Source organism: Lygodium microphyllum, chromosome 3, assembly GCF_053477565.2.
Source record: "Lygodium microphyllum isolate KBCC chromosome 3, Lygodium_microphyllum_v1.1.10, whole genome shotgun sequence".
In the NCBI taxonomy this organism is placed as follows: Eukaryota; Viridiplantae; Streptophyta; class Polypodiopsida; order Schizaeales; family Lygodiaceae; genus Lygodium; species Lygodium microphyllum.
The window spans coordinates 32,028,555-32,049,147 of NC_141137.1; the positions used below are offsets into that span (position 1 = coordinate 32,028,555).

General features: G+C 41.6%; 1 protein-coding gene across 1 annotated transcript in view; it reads right to left on the bottom strand.

Annotated features, from left to right (window-relative positions):
- Window positions 1-2,666: 2,666 nt before the first annotated feature.
- LOC148038199 (diacylglycerol kinase 1-like) overlaps window positions 2,667-20,593 on the bottom strand; it is a 73,479-nt gene continuing 55,552 nt past the window's right edge. Inside the window, exons 2-7 of the mRNA XM_087669850.1 lie at window positions 4,241-4,622; window positions 4,068-4,144; window positions 3,650-3,769; window positions 3,404-3,565; window positions 3,194-3,331; window positions 2,667-3,113 (exon numbers count right to left, since the gene is read on the bottom strand). Coding sequence (XP_087525976.1) covers window positions 2,964-3,113; window positions 3,194-3,331; window positions 3,404-3,565; window positions 3,650-3,769; window positions 4,068-4,144; window positions 4,241-4,622 — 1,029 coding nt within the window. The 3' untranslated portion in view covers window positions 2,667-2,963. The remainder of the gene's footprint in view (window positions 3,114-3,193; window positions 3,332-3,403; window positions 3,566-3,649; window positions 3,770-4,067; window positions 4,145-4,240; window positions 4,623-20,593) is intronic.

Here is a 20,593-nt window from a genome sequence, read left to right on the forward strand (position 1 = left end):
CACCTATTGTGCTTAACGAAAGGGGGCCAAGGGAGGATCATAGATATAATTGCTTTGTCCCGTTCTCTTAACTAAGGATGTCGTCTTAATCCGCATTGATCACTCACCCAATGCTCTCTTTATTGGATAGGTTGGTTGATGATGGGAAGATCATTGGTCTCTCTCTTCCTAGTGTGCTTAGATTTTGTGCAAGGAACCCATAACAAAAATGGGTCTCCACTATTTCAAGGCACACGAGGAAGAAGCAGTAACCAAATAACAACAATCTTCCAATTTGGAGGCATCAAAACAAATCTCCACACATGCTAGCAAAGGTGAGTGAGTGGGTCCTTGAGCTATCCAACATGCCCTGAAAACAACTAATTAGAGAGCCCATCCTAGCCAAGACTTTTCCTACATGGTAAATGGAAACTATACATCCTCCACTTCAACCTTAGTAATATGCCTCCATCGAATATACCCATTCAAGTTTAACCTTATTTCTAACCAAGTCATAAATGTATCTACGAGAAAAGTGAACAACATTAGAAAGGACCTCATGTGGACCCGATAAAGATTAATAATATTCGAGATATATCTAAATGATATATACATGCTCAATAACCATGCCATCTTTCTCATTCATCAAATGCACAATATTTTCCGGAGCATATTTTTAGCGCAGACGAGCAAAGAAATACAAGTCAAGCAATTATTATCGTGCAATGCATCCAATCCGTACAACGTAGATAGAAACCACATACTAAATGAAGCAATCAGTTGTTGCATGAACTCTATGAACTAATCATGCAGCAAAGCCTCTCTCTCTCTCTTTTTTTGTAATAGCAAAGCCTCTCTCTCTCTCTCTCATAGGTGGATTTGGCCTTTTGTAGATGTTAATATAACTTTCCTTCCTTCACATCCTTGACAAGGGCCCAATAAACAGCCAAACAACTCTCCACTTCCACCCATAATGAACATGCCTACTTGAGTAAACAAAAAAAATCTACCATTGGATGCCATGAGACAACATGCACCAACGATTTATCAAAGAGAAAGGACTACTTATTGAAGATGACATCCTATGCTGAAGTAGAAAGAAAGACAACCTCAGAATCCACAGGGACCAGCAAATATCTCCACACAATCAGTCCGAAGGGTAGGCATCAGCCATTGACAGATCTTGGCAAGCACAGGAATCTGGCCGGTGAAGAAGAGAATAACCCCTCGCTTGTACAAAGCAGAAAAGGAGCGAAGGACCTCCTGAGTACGCACTTGTGTATCCAAGATCTCCACCGCACAGGCAAGAATAGCTCAATGGTTGTGCTCCATACAATCCTCCAAGAGGGAATACGCAAACTCAAGCAACTGTTCCCAATTCGGTTCTTGCAAATCCTGCCAAGTAGAAGCCACCTAAGCATACAAGCAAGGTAGAGAAACACCCAAATTAGGGGCCTCGAGAGCAGCTGTAAATTCATCATGGAGATCATGGAGATGCTTCTTGCATTTGAAAGATGGCTGACTGAACATCAGGGGGTAGAGGAGCAATCTTGTCGGTGCAGGGCACCATTTCTTCTTCCACTGCATCTTCTTCCACATCCGTGTCCGGACCCAAGACTGCAACAGCCTGATCCATAGCATCCATATCCAGGACTGTCATCAAGAAACAGGAACTGTCAGTTGTTCATGCTCTCCCCCCCCCCCCCCCTCTTGTGTTGCCATGCCCCTGTGCACAGCAGGCACAGCAAGCGTGCAGGCCTGCAGCACAGGTGATGTGCAGAGCAGGTTGAACGCAGGGCAGCCACCTCCAACAGAGCCAGGGCTGTGCCCTGTGTGCTACAGGGTTGTCTCAGTACAGGCTGCAGGGACATCAGAGGGATACAATCTGCACAGGTGGCAGGATAGGGATGCAAGGCTGCAGATCCACTCTGCAGGGATGCCGTGCAGGCACACAGGCCACAGGGTGGCACCTGCCACAGGATGGCATGCACAGGCTCACAGGTAAAAGGATGATGCGCACAGGCTACAGGGATGGCGTGCAGGCTCAACACCATCATGCCTCTCTCTTCAAAAATCTCTCCCCCCCCCCTCCCCCCCGCCCCTGTCCCCCCAAAGTGCATGTCAAACTTGTGGGCTTCTAGAAATAATGAGGTACATTGAAAGGGAGGCCATGAATAAGAGAGAGATACCCACATGAAAACAGGTTACTTAGTTGGATTGTGCAACCTCAGTGAATAGTTAGCAATTGAAAACTGATATGATAGCATTAGACTTTGGTTTCAAGTCCCCTATTGCTATGGTAGAGAATGCCTACATTCCCACAAAGCAGTCAGTGATGTTTGTGACTTATCCTCACTTCCTAGGCTAGTCACACTCATTGTGAGTTATACCTTCTTTCATAGGTCCTTCCTCAAAGTGACTTGCCTCTTTACAATAGCATTTGTGAAAGGTAACTAAAAAGCAATCCTAATCACATGCTTGAATGCATGGGGTGCTGCTTTGGAAGAGGGTAACAGACACCACTCTACTTCGCTAAGCTACCCATTCGAAGAGACTCTTTCTAGGCTTGACCAACATTTGTTAAGGTGGCAGGGATGTTACCTTGATAAGGCTCAAGACTTAGTAGCAGGCCTGCAGTGCAAGTGTGCAACTCTAGACATCATGCTGTCTTAGAAGTAAATATTATTTTCACAGCATTAGTTTCTCTTGTGTATAATGCAATCAATTGTTACCAGAAGAGTGGATCTTATCACATCAAAAGGATTTTATCATACATCCACAAATTCTTTAACTACAGAGGCATGAAGCAAATAATGTATTTACACTCCACACTTTCATTTACCAAGCATATTTACAGTACATGAGCCTCTTCCAAGCAATAGGCCTGGTCCCAAAAAATGATTCTCCAATCAAAATACAGAACCCCCAGATGTTGAGTTGCTTCTCTTGGTCCCAATTCCAAATCAGTAAACGAAAGTGAAATATCAAGCAAGCCGTATGGCCATTTCTTGAAGAAGTGCTCTCTTCTGTGCAGCATTGATCAAACCCTTACATTCAGCATCCTCCAACACATCCGCTATGATTGCTGCAGCATGTCCTAAAGGCTCCTCTGCTATTCTCCTTAACATGAAAGCCTTCACAAAACAGCTGAAACATTACTTTGCAAAATTTTCTTGTTTAAACAGATGAATTGCACATTGTTGCAATATTATACCTGCCCATGAAACGCTATCTCAATGGTTCCAGGTTCTTGAATCCAAGGCTCACCATCAATTTGAACTGGAAATCTGGAATTGGTTTGAATTTTAATCGATTGACCTTGGGCAAGCCTCTTGGCACTTGAAAGACCCATCTGTAACAGAGAACATGTTGTCTCAATTATCCAGTGAGATCAACAAGGGCACTTCTTTGCAGATATTCTTACCTGGAGCTTTCCAAGATGCCAAGTTCCACAAATTCCTACTACCTCAAGCAACTTATCATGCATGGACTGAGGAAGAAATTCATCAAGGTCTTCCTCATTCTGCCATAGATCAACCCCTCCCATGTAGCTCCCAATATTTATCACAAGCACACCTTCAATATCCTGCAACATACCGACTCAGCTGATATTTGTATGAAAAAGTGCTCCAAAAAAAACCCACAAAAGGTACCGAAATCAAGGAATAACCTCTGGTATCTGTACTTCTATGCCATCAACAAACAAGCAAAGCTGCCATGGCAGATCAGCACAGGTCCTATCCATGATGTCTTTAGCACCTTCTTTGGCATACAGCATTTTATTCATGAACTGCAGGTGAAACTACATCAGTCTGTGCTAAAAACTAAATATTGGAATCTCTATTAACTTTGAGCACTGTTCTTAGGTTCCATTATCCAGGGGTTCATATGCAAAATCTCAACCAGAAACTATAAAATATAAATCTGAAATGTGTAATTATGTATGCTCAATGGAGAACATCAGATTCTTTATTTCAAAGTGCAGCAGTTTGCTACCTAAAAAGTCCCAGCAGATGTTTGTTCTTGCTGTTCAGACTAGCCAACTGATACTTATCCACAAAAGGTAAAACGAGAAAACAAAGACCTGCCTGACTATAAAACTTTTCAGGGCTTTCCTCTCTCAATAAATGAATATCCAGAGCCACCTTAGCATCGCATCCGACACCTAGTAATGGCACCAACCAATCAAGATAGCCACCAATAAATATAACATCAACACAGGGGCCAGCTTTATGAAAAGCTATATTGCTCACTGAATTACCAAGGTAGTTGTTCATCAACTTTATGGTGGGTCCCTTTGTTTCAGCACAACGATTGGAAGTTTCCTGTGTTACTGTCACCCGCCATCGATCTAGCATTGTAACTGCAGCATGGTCGATTTGTTGCAAAACCATTGTTAGTCCACCTTGTCTCCTCACAGCTCCATAACCTCCTCCCCATGACAAAACTCTAGCAAGGTCATTCCCAGTTCCTATTGGAAGAATGGCAACAGGTGGAGGTGAATCATAATCCTGCTTGTCAATTGCATCAAGAACCCAGCCTACAGACCCATCACCACCACAAACGAGCACCCTAAAATGGGAAACATTTTTGAAAAAAGAAAGGCCCAGTTCAGGACCCTCAGATGAACTTAATTCGAACACCTGTAAAGAAGCATGAACAAACTCAAATCAGTCCGCCAAAGAATGTGTTCTTTAAGTCAAAAGCCGTAAAATGATGCCTAAATTTATCCTTAGAATACAAAGAAAAACTCATTGAGAAATGAACATGAAAATTTCTAATGGAATCCTTTATTCAAAATAGACATCACCATTTTGAAAGGAATCTAAGCTTCACACGGAAAGATTATCTGAACTCCTTTGCAAGCTATTCTGCAATTATTTCCACAATGTAATTCCGTAAGTCAAAAAGTGACTTTTATAAAGGTTAAGGGATCTGCACTACCAAAACAAAAAAAAATTGTTTCTCATTTGAATGGAATTTTTTTTGTTGACCTATTTTTGTCCAAGTCCTGGCTGCTACCAGAACTTGCAAGGCTTTTTTGTTGAAGCAGCAGGTTAGTCGGCTGTAATGCATATAGGAGATGTGCACAACTAAAGTACAAATCCACAAAACCGTATTTTCATAGACACTAAGACAACTCTAATTGCAGAACAAGATTTGTCCGAGTTTCCAATAACATTGGTTGAAGATTGGCATTTGCTTGTTACTTCAAGACACATACTGATCAAAGGATGTAAAGTCTTTCAAAAAACATGCTTGGTGCATCACATCTTAACCTTTTGGCTGCTTATTTTATGAACTATGGATATATTCAAGCCCTCTCCCATCAGTAAAAGATCGTATCAGTGAAAATTAGGGCAGGGCTTGGGGCTATCAAAGCTTGTTGTATGAACTGGGTCAGAGCTAGAGTTGCAACCCTCTAGTCAAATGTGATAATTATGTACCAAAACTTTAACAGCCCAGTGTCATAATAAATGAAGCAAGTACAAAGTCAAAATATTTGACCAGAGTTACACCCAAAACACTATACTAAGACGTGAGGATGGAGTGGAGCGGCCTTTGCCTAAGGAAGCACCAAAGATGAGCACATTGATAATGTTCTACAAATGCTGCATGGGGCACTGTGCAATTGATATTGCTTACAAATGCCCACTGAGCAAGAAGGGGAGGTAATCAGGGCTTTCAAAGAGGTAAGAGCATTGCACTCAGTTAGTTAGGTCTCAATGTGGCATTGATGGTCTTTTGTGATGCCAATCACGTGTTACAACAAAGGATATCTGTCACTTCCAAATTCATTAGTTGAAGGGAGCAAAGTGGTAGTATTCTACCTAGACAAGGAGCCTTAACAATTGTGAATGAGTTAGAAATAACAGTATCGTGAGAGGGAAAGAGTATATGAACGTCTCTAAAAGGCAAATGTGGCCTATGAGACTACGCCAAAACGTACAAAGAATTGTATCTCATCTTAAAAGATAAAAGATAAAAGATAAAAGACATGCCTATGAGACTAGATGCTAGGCAATACACACTGTGTAAGAATATATTTGTGGTGCATATGTAAGTGATGCTACTAAGAAAAAGAAAAAGAAAGATGGAAATATTCTTTTTCTCAATGAAGTATCTCCCTCGTGGAAATGTAGCTCTCTATGGTTTAGGAGCCTTGACATCTATCTACTGTGGCACTAATTGATTGCTCTAATCTGTCTATGATAAGAGTGTTTGGACCTCCTCCTAGGTGGACGTGGGTCTCTCCCTCAATTGAGTACCAATGCTCTACCCAAGGAAATACCCCCTGAAGGTGGAGCTCCTCTATGACATGGCCCTGCTAGCTGTCTATGTGGTGGCCAATCCTGTGCTTGGGACTGTGTGGTAATGAAAAAGTCAGTCAATGACAGCCCTCCGTCTAAACGTGTGTGACTGTGGGGCGCTTCTATTCGGTAGAATAGCAGCTCTATGACGCTAAAGCTCCAAAAGAAAAAATCCCAAACATCTCTAATCCTCAAGCTGCATCACATGTTGCAAAGACCCAAAATCCTCTCGAAACAAACAATGGTATCTACCTCAAATATCGTAATATACAATACATCGACAAATGTAATGCTCCTTAGTCTCTTGCTCTTTGCCACAAAGTTGGCACATGCAGTCCTCACTCTCCATATCCTCCCATTTACCTATAGATCTGCCCAATAGCTCTATGTAACCCATGTGGCAATTAAGTATCCATATAGCTCGATAGGGTGACAAAACCATACTCTTAAGAGCTAAAGGAAATACCTCCGATAGTGTCCCATCCTCGTGTTGTGTGGGGAAAGGGATCTAATCCAAGTCCTCTTTGTATCTACTATCTAATCTCAATATGTATGCTCTAATCACATGGTTCAACTCCGACCTCCTAGGTTGGAGTGTCAAGCAATCAAGATAGTAATCATAGAGTAATTTTTCAATTTGCAAACCGTGCAAACTCATCCACATACCCATTCGAGCATACCAGCAATGTTTGTCACCCTCCACTGCTAGTTGTCTAGTAGTTTTAATGCAAAAATCTCTAATCTACTTGGGCAGCCCACAACAATACTTCTCTATTTGCTCCTAAAGTGGGACAGCACGATAGGAACAGTATACCCCGGAATGTCGTTTCGGCAGCCCCGAAACGGACCGGCCGTTTTGGACCGGAATGGAAACGGAAGACCATCGTTTCACAATCCTACTGTCCGTTTCGGGGCTGGTTATCCAGCGCGCTGGATTCGCAAATCTAGTTTAGAGACTCCAGCTAGCAGCCGACAGCACGTTGAGTCCAGCTCCTGAGTCCCGCAGCACACTCCAACTCCCGCCACCACCGTCACCTCCTCCTCCTCTTCTTCTTCCCATGATGCATTACCTTCTTCCTCTTCCTCTTCCTCTTCCCATAATCCATTACCTAAAGGCTAATCATCAAATCATGGCGCCGGATCCATATTGGAGGCACATCACTACAATCAAGGGATATGAGGGCTCTGGCGGATCAAAGAAGTGGTGGTGCAGCTATTGTGGATTGGATAAATCGGGGAGCGTAATACACGTGAAAGACCACTTGGCATGCATTCCCAACAAAGACATCAGGCCTTGTGCAGATGTGTCGACAGAAGTAATGATAAGTCTCCATCTTTGGCGTTGAAAGCGTATGGGTATTGAGCTAGAAAAGGATGAATCCTCTCATGCAACACCACATTGGGCTAATGAAGCACAAGTAGGGCAAGGAGAGGCTAGTGAGCCTAGTGGTACTAGCCAAATTGGAGGTGCCAATGGCCCATCAAAAAGAAGTGCACCCATATCCGTATTGGGTCCAAGTGCAAAAAGGACCCTGTTGCCATCTTCTAGTGGTGGTGGGCAAAAGGGCTCCTTGCATGGTGTAAGTGTCCATGCAGGACTTCAGAGGTAGGCAATTGTGGAGGTAACTAGGAAACTCACACGCTTATTTATTTGGTGTGTTATCCCTTTCAATGTGGCCACTACACATCAATGGAAGAAGATAATCAAGGCAATGAGCCGCATAGGGTGTGAGTGGGAAGGCCCATCCGCAGATACATTATGCACATGGAAGCTTCAAAAGGAGAAAGCATCCATAGAGGCTCAATTGGACCCCTTGAAGGAGACATGGGTGAAATATGGGTGCACAATATTATGCAATGAATGATCAGATATGCACCAAAGGAATGTTTACAATGTTTTGGTATCTTCATGTAAAGGCACCATGTTCATTAAGGCCAACAATGCCTCTGCCTCAGGTCTTACCATCATAGGAGCTTTCATTTAGAAGCACATGCGGCAGATCATCATGGACGTAGGAGTCCAAAATGTGGTGCGGGTGGTTACATGTAATGGAAGCAATTGTGTATCTATGGGATATATACTTGAGGAGTTTCCTAGCATAGTATGGGCTCCATGTGCATCCCATTGCCTTGACTTGCTTATTGAAGATGTTGAGCAAATATCTTAGGTAAAATGACATTTTCAAGACGGCAACAAGCACGGTAAGATTTGTGAAGAAAAGACCATCCGTCACAAGCATGTTTCGAGCCAACATCACACTTGAGCTATTGAATCCCTTTACTACTAGATTTGCTTATCTATTTATTATATTGGAGAGGTTGATACGGATCTGTTCAAATTTGATACGAACCATTGCATGCCAGGAATGGCTCACATGGAGTAAGAAAGAGTCTCCAAAGGCTCTTGCTTTTAGGTGCAATATTTTAAATGAGAGTTGGTGGGTTGAGGCAAAGGCATTGGTGAAATGTCTCACTTATATTTACACTATATTGCGCATCATTGATATGGAGGGGAGTACTTTGGGCCTTTTATATGAATATATGGATAAATTTGACAAGGCCTTGCTTCGCAACAACTTTTTGCCCCAAGACAAGTAAGCTTTTGTTTAACTTTTACACATGTAATTATTTGGTATTAATGACTCCTTGATGATTGATCATTATTCTAACTTTTAAGTCTTTAACTTATTTTATCTATGATCCATCATCCTTCGCTCTAAAGGGTTGATGAGATTCGTGCAATGTGGAATGCACGATGGGATTGGTTTCATAAACCAATCTATGTTGTTACACATATCTTGCATCCCCTTTCGTACAGCGAGGAGTAGTACACTAGCGAGGAGTTAGAGGAGGGCTGCATGGAGTACATGAGGCACCTCACAAGGGATGATTTAGATATGATAAGAAGAGTAGAGGATGATTTGTTGGCATATAACAATCATTCTCTTCATTTTGACGAACCCACATCTAAGCTTCAAGAGACATAGCTTCAGCTTATCTCTTGGTGGGAGAAATATGGCGCTTCTATTTTGATATGTGACTGGCGACTTTTATATTTTAAATCTTGATTATCTAATGCATTATGCAACCTAGGTAATAGGTTCTATAATCTATTGCCCACTCAAATGTTGATTTTGCGGCTTGCATATTAGCAATTGCCAATTATTTAATCTCAATATCTTAAATTTGAATAGAAACGCATTGTCATTCAGGTCCTCTCGCAAGATTGCAGTTCAAGGCATGCTAAGAGGAACTGGAGCATATGGACCCTCTTCCACACCAAAAAGAGGAACAAGCTCACAACTGCCCAGCTGGAGCGTTTAGTGTTTTCCATTGCAATCTTCAGCTTCTTGAGAGGACCGCTATGTCCCTTCAGCCTTCACAGGTAAATCGGTAATGATTAGTATTATGTATAATTAACTTTTTAACCTCGAGTCCTTGACACTTGACATTGCTAATTTGCTTGGAAGTTGGATTGTAAATTGTGATATGTATGAACATTGAACATGTTGAATCTTCTCTCATATGATATATATTTGTCTCATTCACCTTTACACGTGAATCTCGACAAGATTGATATAGAGGTGTGTGACATTCCACAGATACCACAGGAGGAGCGGGATATCTACTCCATGCTCTATGAGGAGTTATCCTCACCGTGCATGAGACTCGTGTATAGAGGAGGATTCGAGCGAGGGCCACATGTGCTCATGCATCACAGGCAGAGTCAGAGCCAGAATTTGAGACTGAGGCTGAGACTGCTTCATCAACCTCTTGATCAAGGTCGTCGGAGTCGGATAAGGAGATGGTGCACAAATCCTCAGAGTCCAAATGAGTCATGACTTGTAATATACAGGAGTCAGTTTAGCAATCCAGAGTTCAGACTACAATTGCCAGTTGTTCATTGATGTTGATACTTATAGCCTCACTCGACTTTGGAGTTTTGACAGATTATTCACATGACATAGTTACATGTATCATTGTATCTTGATTTCACGTATTATGCATCTTGATTCTTGTTCCATTGTTCTTGATGTCAATCTCCACTATTCTTGATCTCACTCTTCACTGCTCTTTAGGTCATAGATTATTCAGGAGTCATAAATTATAATTCATTTTGTTGCCTTAATTTTTGAAAATTGAGTCTTAATTGTATTAAGTTGTCTTAAGTTTCAACCATTGAGTCCTCATTCTTGACTCCTCAATCTTCACTTGTAAGTCGTGACATGTATAATGAATCATGATTTCAACCATGGCATGAAGACTCAAAGCTTTGTATGAAATTTGGATACATGTTGTTGTAGGCATTGATATATTTGCATACCCACATAATATTGTATTTATTTTAGTGTACAATCTAAAATGCCGTTTCCAAAATTTGGCCAAAACTCCGAAACTCTAGTTTTTTCCATTTTTGTTTCCCCCGTTTCCGAAACTCCCCCATACTATGGAAACGTTGTTTCCCCATTTCCAAAATTTGGTCAAAACTCCGAAACTCTTGTTTTTTCCGTTTCCGTTTCCCCCGTTTCCAAAACTCCCCCATACTATGGATAAGAAGTAATAGGCAACAATGCCAATTTGCTGAAATTCTATTCTACTGTCATAAAATTCAGCAAGCATGTTTGTTCTCGTAGTGAAGGATCACATTTGCATTACATCAATGTCTCATCAAAAACAATGGAAATTATACCATGTCTAATCTTGGAATGGACTCTCAACATGGTCAACATGTTGTAAATGTTGGCTTTGTTAATGAAGTTAGAACTTCAACGCATAGACATGCAGAAAATCAGCAAGAACAATAGGATTCAAATACATGGGAATCTTAAATGCAAACATTGCATGTTGGACAGCAAGGTATACAGCCAATAATATAGGGAATGTATATTGGATTGCAAAATCCCATGTATAGTTGCATTGGAATGATCCTTGGTATGCAAATGGACATGTTTGGCAATGTATCTAGTGCTCCAAGTATGTTTTGTACAAATGAGATTGGGACTGGTCAACTAGATGCAATGTTTCATGGTGGTTAAGCTGGAATTGCAGCAATTGTACCATATTTGGAGGCAATGTGAAAGTTTCAAGGATTCATGTGATCCAAAAGGGGAAAAGGCCTAGAACCTAGTGCAAGTTTTGGGGGAAATGAAGTTACATGTAAAGTTTCCATGTGCTACTTGGTGAAATTTCAAGATTGTTTCACCTAATGGATGATGCAAATGGATGGTGGACAGAAAACGCAATCGTAAATGATGATGTCAGCAACGGCCAACAGCTGCACAATGGCGACCACCTAGACAACAACCAAACACAGCTTGTGGATGATGCCAACAGGCTGGAAAACAGTTGTCAGCAGTAGGAAATCATTCACATGTAGGCACCAATGGGTAACAACAGGCTGGAACTGAGATATTTGTCAGAAGGGACAGCAGAGAACAGGCATCAACAATCCGCAAAACAAGGATGGGCTAGTGGTTGGCAGCCTGTCTATTTATATAAGTGGATCCTCCCAATTAGGATTTGGCTTATGGGGCACAGATACTCTCTAGGAACGCATTTCTTTTAGTGAAAGTTTGGTGATAATTGAGTTTTGGGGTTGTAATAAAGAGCTAATTGTTGGGAATAAAGGGCCCTTGTGCCTTTTATATGTGATCGGGTGTGAATACACCCTTAGCACACTCGTACTTTCATATATATATCTATCTAAAAACCTAAAGTGGTACACTCGTCATTGTACCCGCAAGTCGTGTTCACTCTTCTGACTACTCTACACTCTCTCTATCTCTCTCTCTGCGGCTAGCAAGCACTACGTGTCTCGATCCTCGCGCCACAGGTGGCAACAAACTGGTATCAAAGCGGGCAAGGAGTGCACACTTCTCGAGACGTTAGAAGTGTGCCAGGCTGCAAAAGGCGAGCAGGTCCTGAGGTCGTGGGCGACAGTTGCTGCAGGCGCAACAGGGCAGCTGACAAGCGAGCTCTTGACACAGGCGAACTCTCAGCAGGCAGCAGACTGACAGTTGACAGGAGGATTGACTGTCAGACCAAGGCGGACAAGACCAGAGGGCGACTTCACTGGCGACTGCACGGGGCGCTGACGACGGGACCACGGTGCATGACAGACGGGACCAGCAGGGCGCTGACGGCAGACGCGGCAGCTGACCGGACCCACGCGGCCAAACGAGTGCTGTTAGTCCTGACGAGTCAACGGACCCATCATCCAAAACATTATTTTCTTCAAAAAAAAAAAATTTTGAAACTCATTGCTCTAACCGGGGTTCGTGCATGATCACACAGAGTGCAAATTTGTGCAATCTTGGCCTAGCAATTTTGGGCTTTTCCTGGATTTGGGGATTGTGTTTCAGAGCAAGACCATTTATCTTAGAAATTGCAGGAATTTGTGACATTTTGCCTCCAACATTTGGGGCTTTTCGTGTACATGCAAAAATTGGGCTGAAATTTACCCAATTTCTCGACATTGATGCACATTGGACCCTGTGCAATTTGTGGCTTTTGCTATTTGGGCAAAATTAGTGCATCATTTGGTCATTTTATGTACATGCGGGTTTAATTCCATGCAATTTGTACACCTAGCACTTGGAAAATTTTGGGGGTTTTGCTGAAATTGCTGTATTTTGGCAAAATTGACCTATTTTATGCATGTCAGAGACAGTGCAGATGTATGGTTGATGCTTTGAGCACAAAAATTTTGGCGATTTTGATCATGCGTGTCAAATTTTGTGCTCGTGGGTACATGTACAACAAAAATTGCAGCTAAAATTTGGGACTTCTCATGTAATGTGATGTATTTCCCCTTGGAACAGCTGTAGTCAATTGTGGAGTGCTATAGCACATGATTTGGTACTTCTGAAAATTTACTTACAGATCTGAAATTTCTGCTTCTACGTGGTTATTTATTGCTGGTTGGTACTTGTTTCTACCTTGGTCACTTGTGTGACAGTTTGGGCGTGCATTTGCTGAAGTTTTTGGTCACATTTGGGCTGAAAATCATGGCTGACTGAAATCGTGCACACACTCTGCTTTGCTCTCTCTCTCTCTCTCTCTCTCTCTCTCTCTCTCTCTCTCTCTCTCTCTCTCTCTCCGTAAAAGGTAATTGTATTAATTATGAAAAAAGGTACAAGTTTACATGATTACAAGATACACAAGGGCTCTAAGCCAACGTGTGTAAAATCCTAGTACGAAGCCACGAAAAAGTTACACAAGTCATGGCAAAGACTCAGAGGAAATTGCCATATGCCAGGGAAGTAGGTTCTCCCGAGGGAGCAAGTCCGAGTGCCAAATGAGATCTATCTGCCAATGCAAGAGACCTTTAAGCTTGGCAATGTGTCTCGGTACATTAGAGGCCGAATCAAAAAGAAAGGCATTCTGAGTGGTCCAAGTGTGCCAACATCCCGAGTATCGAAAAAAGTGGAATAAGATCTTTATATGCAACTGTGGCGGTGTGGGGTATTTTGGCCGTACAAAAACCCAATCGAAAGGGGTTAGTGAGAATCTCACCACCACACGCCAAACCTGTGACAAGAGCGACCAGATATTCTTAGCGAGCGGGCAAGAAATAAATCGATGTCGGGCCGATTCCACAGTAGTGCTGCAGAAGAAACAATTGCCGTTCGAGATTCGGTGCTTGGAAAGGGCCGAGGCAAGAGGAAGACCACCAATCATCACCCGCCAAAGAAAGACCTTACATTTGAAAGGTGTCTTATTCAACCAGCCCTCCATCACAGTTGCCTTCCACCATGACTGAGATTTTCGCAATCCCCATACAGTATTAGCTTTAACACCCAGCCATTGATGATCTTTAATCAGAAGATGATACACCTGATTAGCAGAGGCCTTTTCCAGACTCAATCGACCTGCAAGGACCCAGTCCTGCCACGGACGATGCACAGCAAGGGCAGGAAAGGGTTGCCTACTCTGAAGCACTACCAAAAGCTGTTCCCATAAATCACGATATCCACGCGGGATTCCGAAAAGCCTCCTGGCAGTACGAAACGATGTGAGGACATTACGACTGGCAAGGGTGGCATCTGCAACTGAAGTCACACCCAAACGGGCCATGCAGTTGAATTTTGGTCTGAGCTCATGTTTGTCTTCCCATGAAAGTAATCTCGAGACTGCCAACAATTCCAATTGAAAAGAGTTAGTATGCAAGCGGTCCTCCGCTAGATGCCAACACGCTTTTTGGAGCACCACTTTCCACGAGCTAACCAAATGCAAAAACAGAGAGGAGGACGGACTAGAAAACCGAGAGTCTGCATTAAGGACATGCCACCAGGAGCTCCGAAGTTGGGTATTGCCATGCCGAAGCCCGCTGTCCTTAAGAAAATAACGGGCTATAATGGCCCACGGGTGATGATCCACACACATGGCGCGAAAAAGAGACCAACGAAGTGCCAGCATATGAGTTTCGGCATTGTCAGATGACTCTGAAGAAGACCATTAAAGCCAGAGGAAAAGCAGTCGGGATGAATGAGCACGAGTGATCCTTTCACCTCCCAGCCTTGCCTAGTTTATTGCTGGCTAGACCCATCGTGATCCGATTGCCAGCCGTCAAACCTTGGTGAGTCCTACTATTCTTGGACTCTCTTTGGTTCTAGGCTCCCCTAAACCCCGTTCGGGTGCCCAAGAGCCCGGACGGTCATCCTCGTGCATGTTCCCCTTGATTTACCTTTATGTCATATTAAATGTCACTTTAATGTCACATTAATGTATGTGACCTTAATGTCACATTAAATGTCACTTTAATGTCACATTTTCTTCCCCTTAAGAATCGGTTTCATCCTCGAAAACGATACTTGGAAGGTCTAACTGTAAATTGGGAAACCTTTTCTTTAAAGTACTTACTCGCTCCCATGTTGAGCTTTCTTCTGAACAATCTTTCCACTTAACCAAACATTCTTGATAAATAGTATTCCTTGTTCGTCTATTACGAACATTTAATATTCTTTCTGGTTCATGTGGATTAGATTGGTCATTTAATAGCTCCTCAATATCATCATTTAATATTAGATTATCCAAATCACCCAGCTTCTTCCTTAATTTACTTACATAAAAAACTGAATGTATTTTACTACCAGCAGGTAGTTGGAGCTTGTAAACCAATTCTCCCACCTTTTTAAGTATTATGAAAGGACCACAATACCTTGGTGAAAGCTTTGGACATTGTCCCTTTTTCATAGTTTTAGTTTGTTCAGGCACCTTAAGATAGACCAATTCTCCTTCTTCAAAGGAGATGTCTCTTCGGTGAGGATCTGCATATGCTCTAGCTCGATTTTGAGCCTTTTTAATATTTTCTTGAGCAAATTTTAACATACTATTCATATCCTCCAAAAAGTCTTTGGCTGCCTGAACCTTTTCCTTATGCAGTCCTACTGCAAAAGGAGCTCTGGGTTGAAACCCATACATTAACATAAATGGACTATATCCAGTGGAAGAGTGCTTGGCACTATTATATGCAAACTCTGCTATCGGTAAATACTCTTCCCAATTAGTTTGCCTTTTACTTACATATGCCCTAAGCATATCTTCAAGAATTTGGTTAACCCTTTCAGTTTGCCCATCTGTTTGCGGGTGTTCTGCCGTACTCATGCTAAGTTTAGTATCCAATTTCCTAAATACCGCACGCCAAAATTGGCTATCAAATTTTCTATCCCGATCAGAAACTATATTTGCGGGAAGGCCATACAATCAGTATATGTTCTCTACAAACAATCTAGCCAATTCTGGTGTTTTAACATCAGTTGAAGTTGGAATGAACCTAGCCATTTTGGTTAACCTATCCACAATCACCCACACAGAATCATGCCCCCTCTGTGTTCTGGGTAAAGCAACAATAAAGTCCATGGAGATACTCTCCCATTTTCCCGAAGGAATCTCTAGTGGATCGAGAAGTCCTCCCATTTTTAATCTTTCAGCTTTATTAACCTCGCATTTATTACATTTGACCACATAGTCAAGGACGTCCTTATTCATTCCAGGCCAATAGAACTGCCTTTTAATAAGACTATAAGTCTTATTAACTCCTGGATGTCCCGCGCTAGGGGTATCATGACACTCAAAGAGTATCTGGCGCCTTATTTCTATATCTTTCGGGACACATACCCTACCCTTATAGAGTAAATAGCCATTATCAATGGTAAAATTCTTCCACTTGAATCCGGTTTGAGCAACCCCTGATGCTCCATTTCCTTGTTGAACATCGTCAGATATTCCTTCCTCAGTAAAAGCACTTTCATTTGAATCCCCATTTTTTATTGCTTCCCATATGTTGGAATATGCCGGATCAACCTGGCATTTCCCTTTTAAGGATTCAAGCAAGTTGGAAGTGAACTGAGTAAAACTCAATTCATTAATGATGGGCATTCTGCTGAGTGCATCAGCTACTATATTATACTTTCCTTTTCTATATCTTATCTCATAGTCGAACTCTTGGAGGAGTTCGGCCCATCTGGCTTTACGCCTGTGTAAATCCGGTTGATCATTAAGCCACTTAATGCTTTCATAATCCGATAAAATCAAAAGTTTGGCACCGTACAGATAGTGCCTCCGTTTCTTCATTGCATGTACTATTGCATATAGCTCCCTCTCATAAACAGAATAATTCTGTTTTGCACGGTCTAATTTCTTGCTTTCAAAAGCAACTGGTCGACCTTCTTGTAATAAGACCGCGCCTATTGCCTTATCACTGGCATCAGCTTCAACCACAAATGGTTTATTGGGATCCACTATTAATAATACTGGAGCTGTAGCAATAGCTACCTTAAGTTTTTGAAAACTTTCATTTTGGTATGTTCCCCAATTAAAGCTCTTTCCTTTCCCTTTAAGTTGGTCTGTCATTGGAATAGCTATTTTGGCATAATCTCGAATGAATCTACGATAAAATCCAGATAAACCCCCAAATATTTGACCTCTTGTGCAAAGAATTCACATTTAGTTTTCTTCGCATAAAGGGAATGTGTTCGTAACAGTTGGAATACTAATTGTAAGTGTTCCAAATGTTCTTCTCTTGATTTACTAAAGATCAAGATATCATCCAAGAAGACTACTACAAAATGTCCTAGATAGGGCCGTAAAACACTATTCATCAGCTTCATAAAGGTAGTTGGTGCATTAGTGAGGCCAAAAGGCATCACCAAAAAATCATAATGCACGTATCTAGTACGAAATGCTGTCTTAGGAACATCTTGTGCCTTAATTCTTACTTGGTGATAACCTGATCTTAAATCTATCTTTGTGAAGAATTTTGCCCCTTGCAATTGATCAAAAAGATCTTCCATTTTGGGCATAGGAAATTTATTCTTCACCGTTATTTTATTAAGTGCTCTATAGTCAACACAAAGTCGCATAGAACCATCTTTTTTCTTTACTAATAAAATTGGTGAAGCCCAAGGTGAATTACTGGGTTGTATAAACTCTTTATCAAGGTAATCCTTAATTTGTCTTTCAACTTCTTGATGTTGTGTTTCACTTAACCTATACGGTGGTTTAGAAATAGGGTGTGTATCCTTATTTGTGTCAATTGGGTGATTTATATCACCCCTATCTGGTGGAAGGCCACTTGGTAAATCAGAAGGAAACGCATCTTTAAAATCATCTAACAAACTATTTAGTTCATTATTTATATTCAACTCACAAACATAAGAAAATTGTTGCTTTATATTACAGAAAGTGAAAGTATTCTGTACAGGAAGAGACCATAACATATATACCTCACAAACTTCCTTCTTTATCAGCTTCTGAACTTCAGTAGAACACAGCAAAGGATTATCAGATACTTCATGTTCACCTTGAATGACAAAAGTCTTACCATCCCTTTCAAATTCCAGTGTATTATGATGGTAACTACGTTTTAAGGATGGTTCCAATCCCCATAGCCACTCCCTCCCTAGAGCAATATCAGCTCTTTCCACGTTCATAATTTGGAAATCAAGTTTATCTTTATATCCTTGAATCTCAATTTCCAAATTGGATACCATTGTATCCCATATTTTATTGTCTTGGCCTTGCATCATACGAACAACATATTGATGCCCACTCTTTTGTTGGGGAAGTTTCAATTTTTTGACAAGTGCATAATTTATAAAATTATGTGTAGCAGAGTCATCAATCATGACTCTAACTCTCTTTCCAGCTAATCAATCCATGTACTCTAACTAAATCATGTGGCCCAAAAGTAGGCTGCCACATAGAAGTTGATATACAACACTTGTGTTGTACATCCATGTGCAAGACCTCTAAAGATTTATACCTTTCATGCCCCTTTAATTCTAAGGTCTGCACTACATGGATTTGTTTTTCTTTTCCCTTGCCCTTGTCCTTATCCTTTCCTTTGTCTTCCCCCTTTTTCTTTTGAGAGCAATTCCAAGCAGCATGGTTAGGGGATAGGCAGTTGAAACACAGCTTTTCTTTTTTGGCCTTATCAAAGTCATCAGGACTTAACTTTGGCCTCACATATTGTTTCTTTTCAAAAGGTTGTTTTTTACCCTTTAAAAATGGCATTTTCCTTTTAAATTTGCCCACAAATTTTGAGGTTTCCAATTCCTTAGACTTGGGCTCCGTATCAGTGAGACTAGTGAGTGTACCTGGACGCATACTATCTTCATTGATCAATGCAAATTTAATTGCCTCTTCCAGCGTCTTAGGTGAACTCCTTTTAACTTCCTTTTTACAGGCTTTATCTAGTCCCCTAATGAATCCTCTTGTCTTTTGAAATTCATCTATTCCCTCCAATTTGAGGATTATCTCACGATATTCCTCCAAATATGTCAGCAGGGGTCTTCCCTTTTGTCTGACATAATCCCAATCTTCCCAATTTCTTTCCATTTCATTTTCAGGAAGGAATTCTTTCAAAAAGACGGATTCAAATTGAGCCCAAGTTTCAGGTATTTTATTTGCCTCCTTTAAAGTTCGCCACCACTTATATGCTTTGGGCCCCAAAGTTAAACTAGCCTCCAGTGCTTGGAGATGTGGTGGGGTATTTTTAAGTTTATGTAAATCTTCCCATTTTTGGAGGAAATTAAAGATTGTATCTTTATTTCTATCTTTTTCCTCCCCATGAAACTGAGGGGGTTTCATATCCTTTAGAACTGGATTATCCCTCAACTTATGGTGGGGTTCCTTAGGATCTCGCATAGTCACATCTAAATCTTTCGATGAAGATGGGACATCCGAGGTTTCTATCTTATTTTTATCTCTTTCTAATAATAAAGTTAATTGAGATTTTATTTCAATGAGTGTTTGAGTTAAAAATTCCATTTGAATCCCCTGAGCCTGTACATGAGCAGTAAGATCATCAAATTGTTCTCATGTAGCAAAAAATTCTTCCCACTGTTCTTCTTGCATCTCTGGTTCATGGGGATCTACCATAGGGTGGTCCCCAGAACTAGAACCTTCCATTACTCCCTCTTTCCCTTTTTTTGCCATTAATACATTGGAATTGGAAAGCAAAGATAAAAAATTTGCAGACAAAGTAAAGTACTTCCCTGGTTTTAATGACAGGCAGTTGTTGCTGGTTTGTAAATAAACCCGAAGAGTAAGGAACAAATTTTATCTTTCGAACAAAGTCGGTCACGCAAGAAATGGAGCTTCTTTGCAAAAACGACTAGTATTCAGCCCCCTTCTTAATGATCACGCAGGCCATCAATGCACCTTTCCTGAACTTGTTCTCTACTCAGCCTGTACTTGTTATACAAGTGCAGTCGGAGCTGGTCACAGGGAGACCAAAAGGTGGCATCTTTTTTTTTTTTTTCTGTTTGCGTCTCACGGAACTGGAGGGCCAACCTGCGGAAAAAGAAACAAGGTGGTCCGCTGATGCGCTTTAAGACGGGCTCGAGCCAGGATTCGGCGTGCGATCCAGCCTACGACGTTCGATAAAGAAGATAGCTCCCCCCCGCCATATGATAAGTGACGTAGTGCAATAAATCGTCACGTCAAATTTATATGACGTGTCACCAGGCGCCGTAAACGGATTGCTTCACGAGACCCGTCAGCCTATATGACGTGTCACCAGGCGCCGTAAACGGATTGCTTCACGAGACCCGTCGGCATGTCTTCTCGTCGAACAGCTTCACGGATCCACAAAACGAGACCCGTCGGCTCTGATACCAATGTCAGATGACTCTGAAGAAGACCATTAAAGCCAGAGGAAAAGCAGTCGGGATGAATGAGCACGAGTGATCCTTTCACCTCCCAGCCTTGCCTAGTTTATTGCTGGCTAGACCCATCGTGATCCGATTGCCAGCCGTCAAACCTTGGTGAGTCCTACTATTCTTGGACTCTCTTTGGTT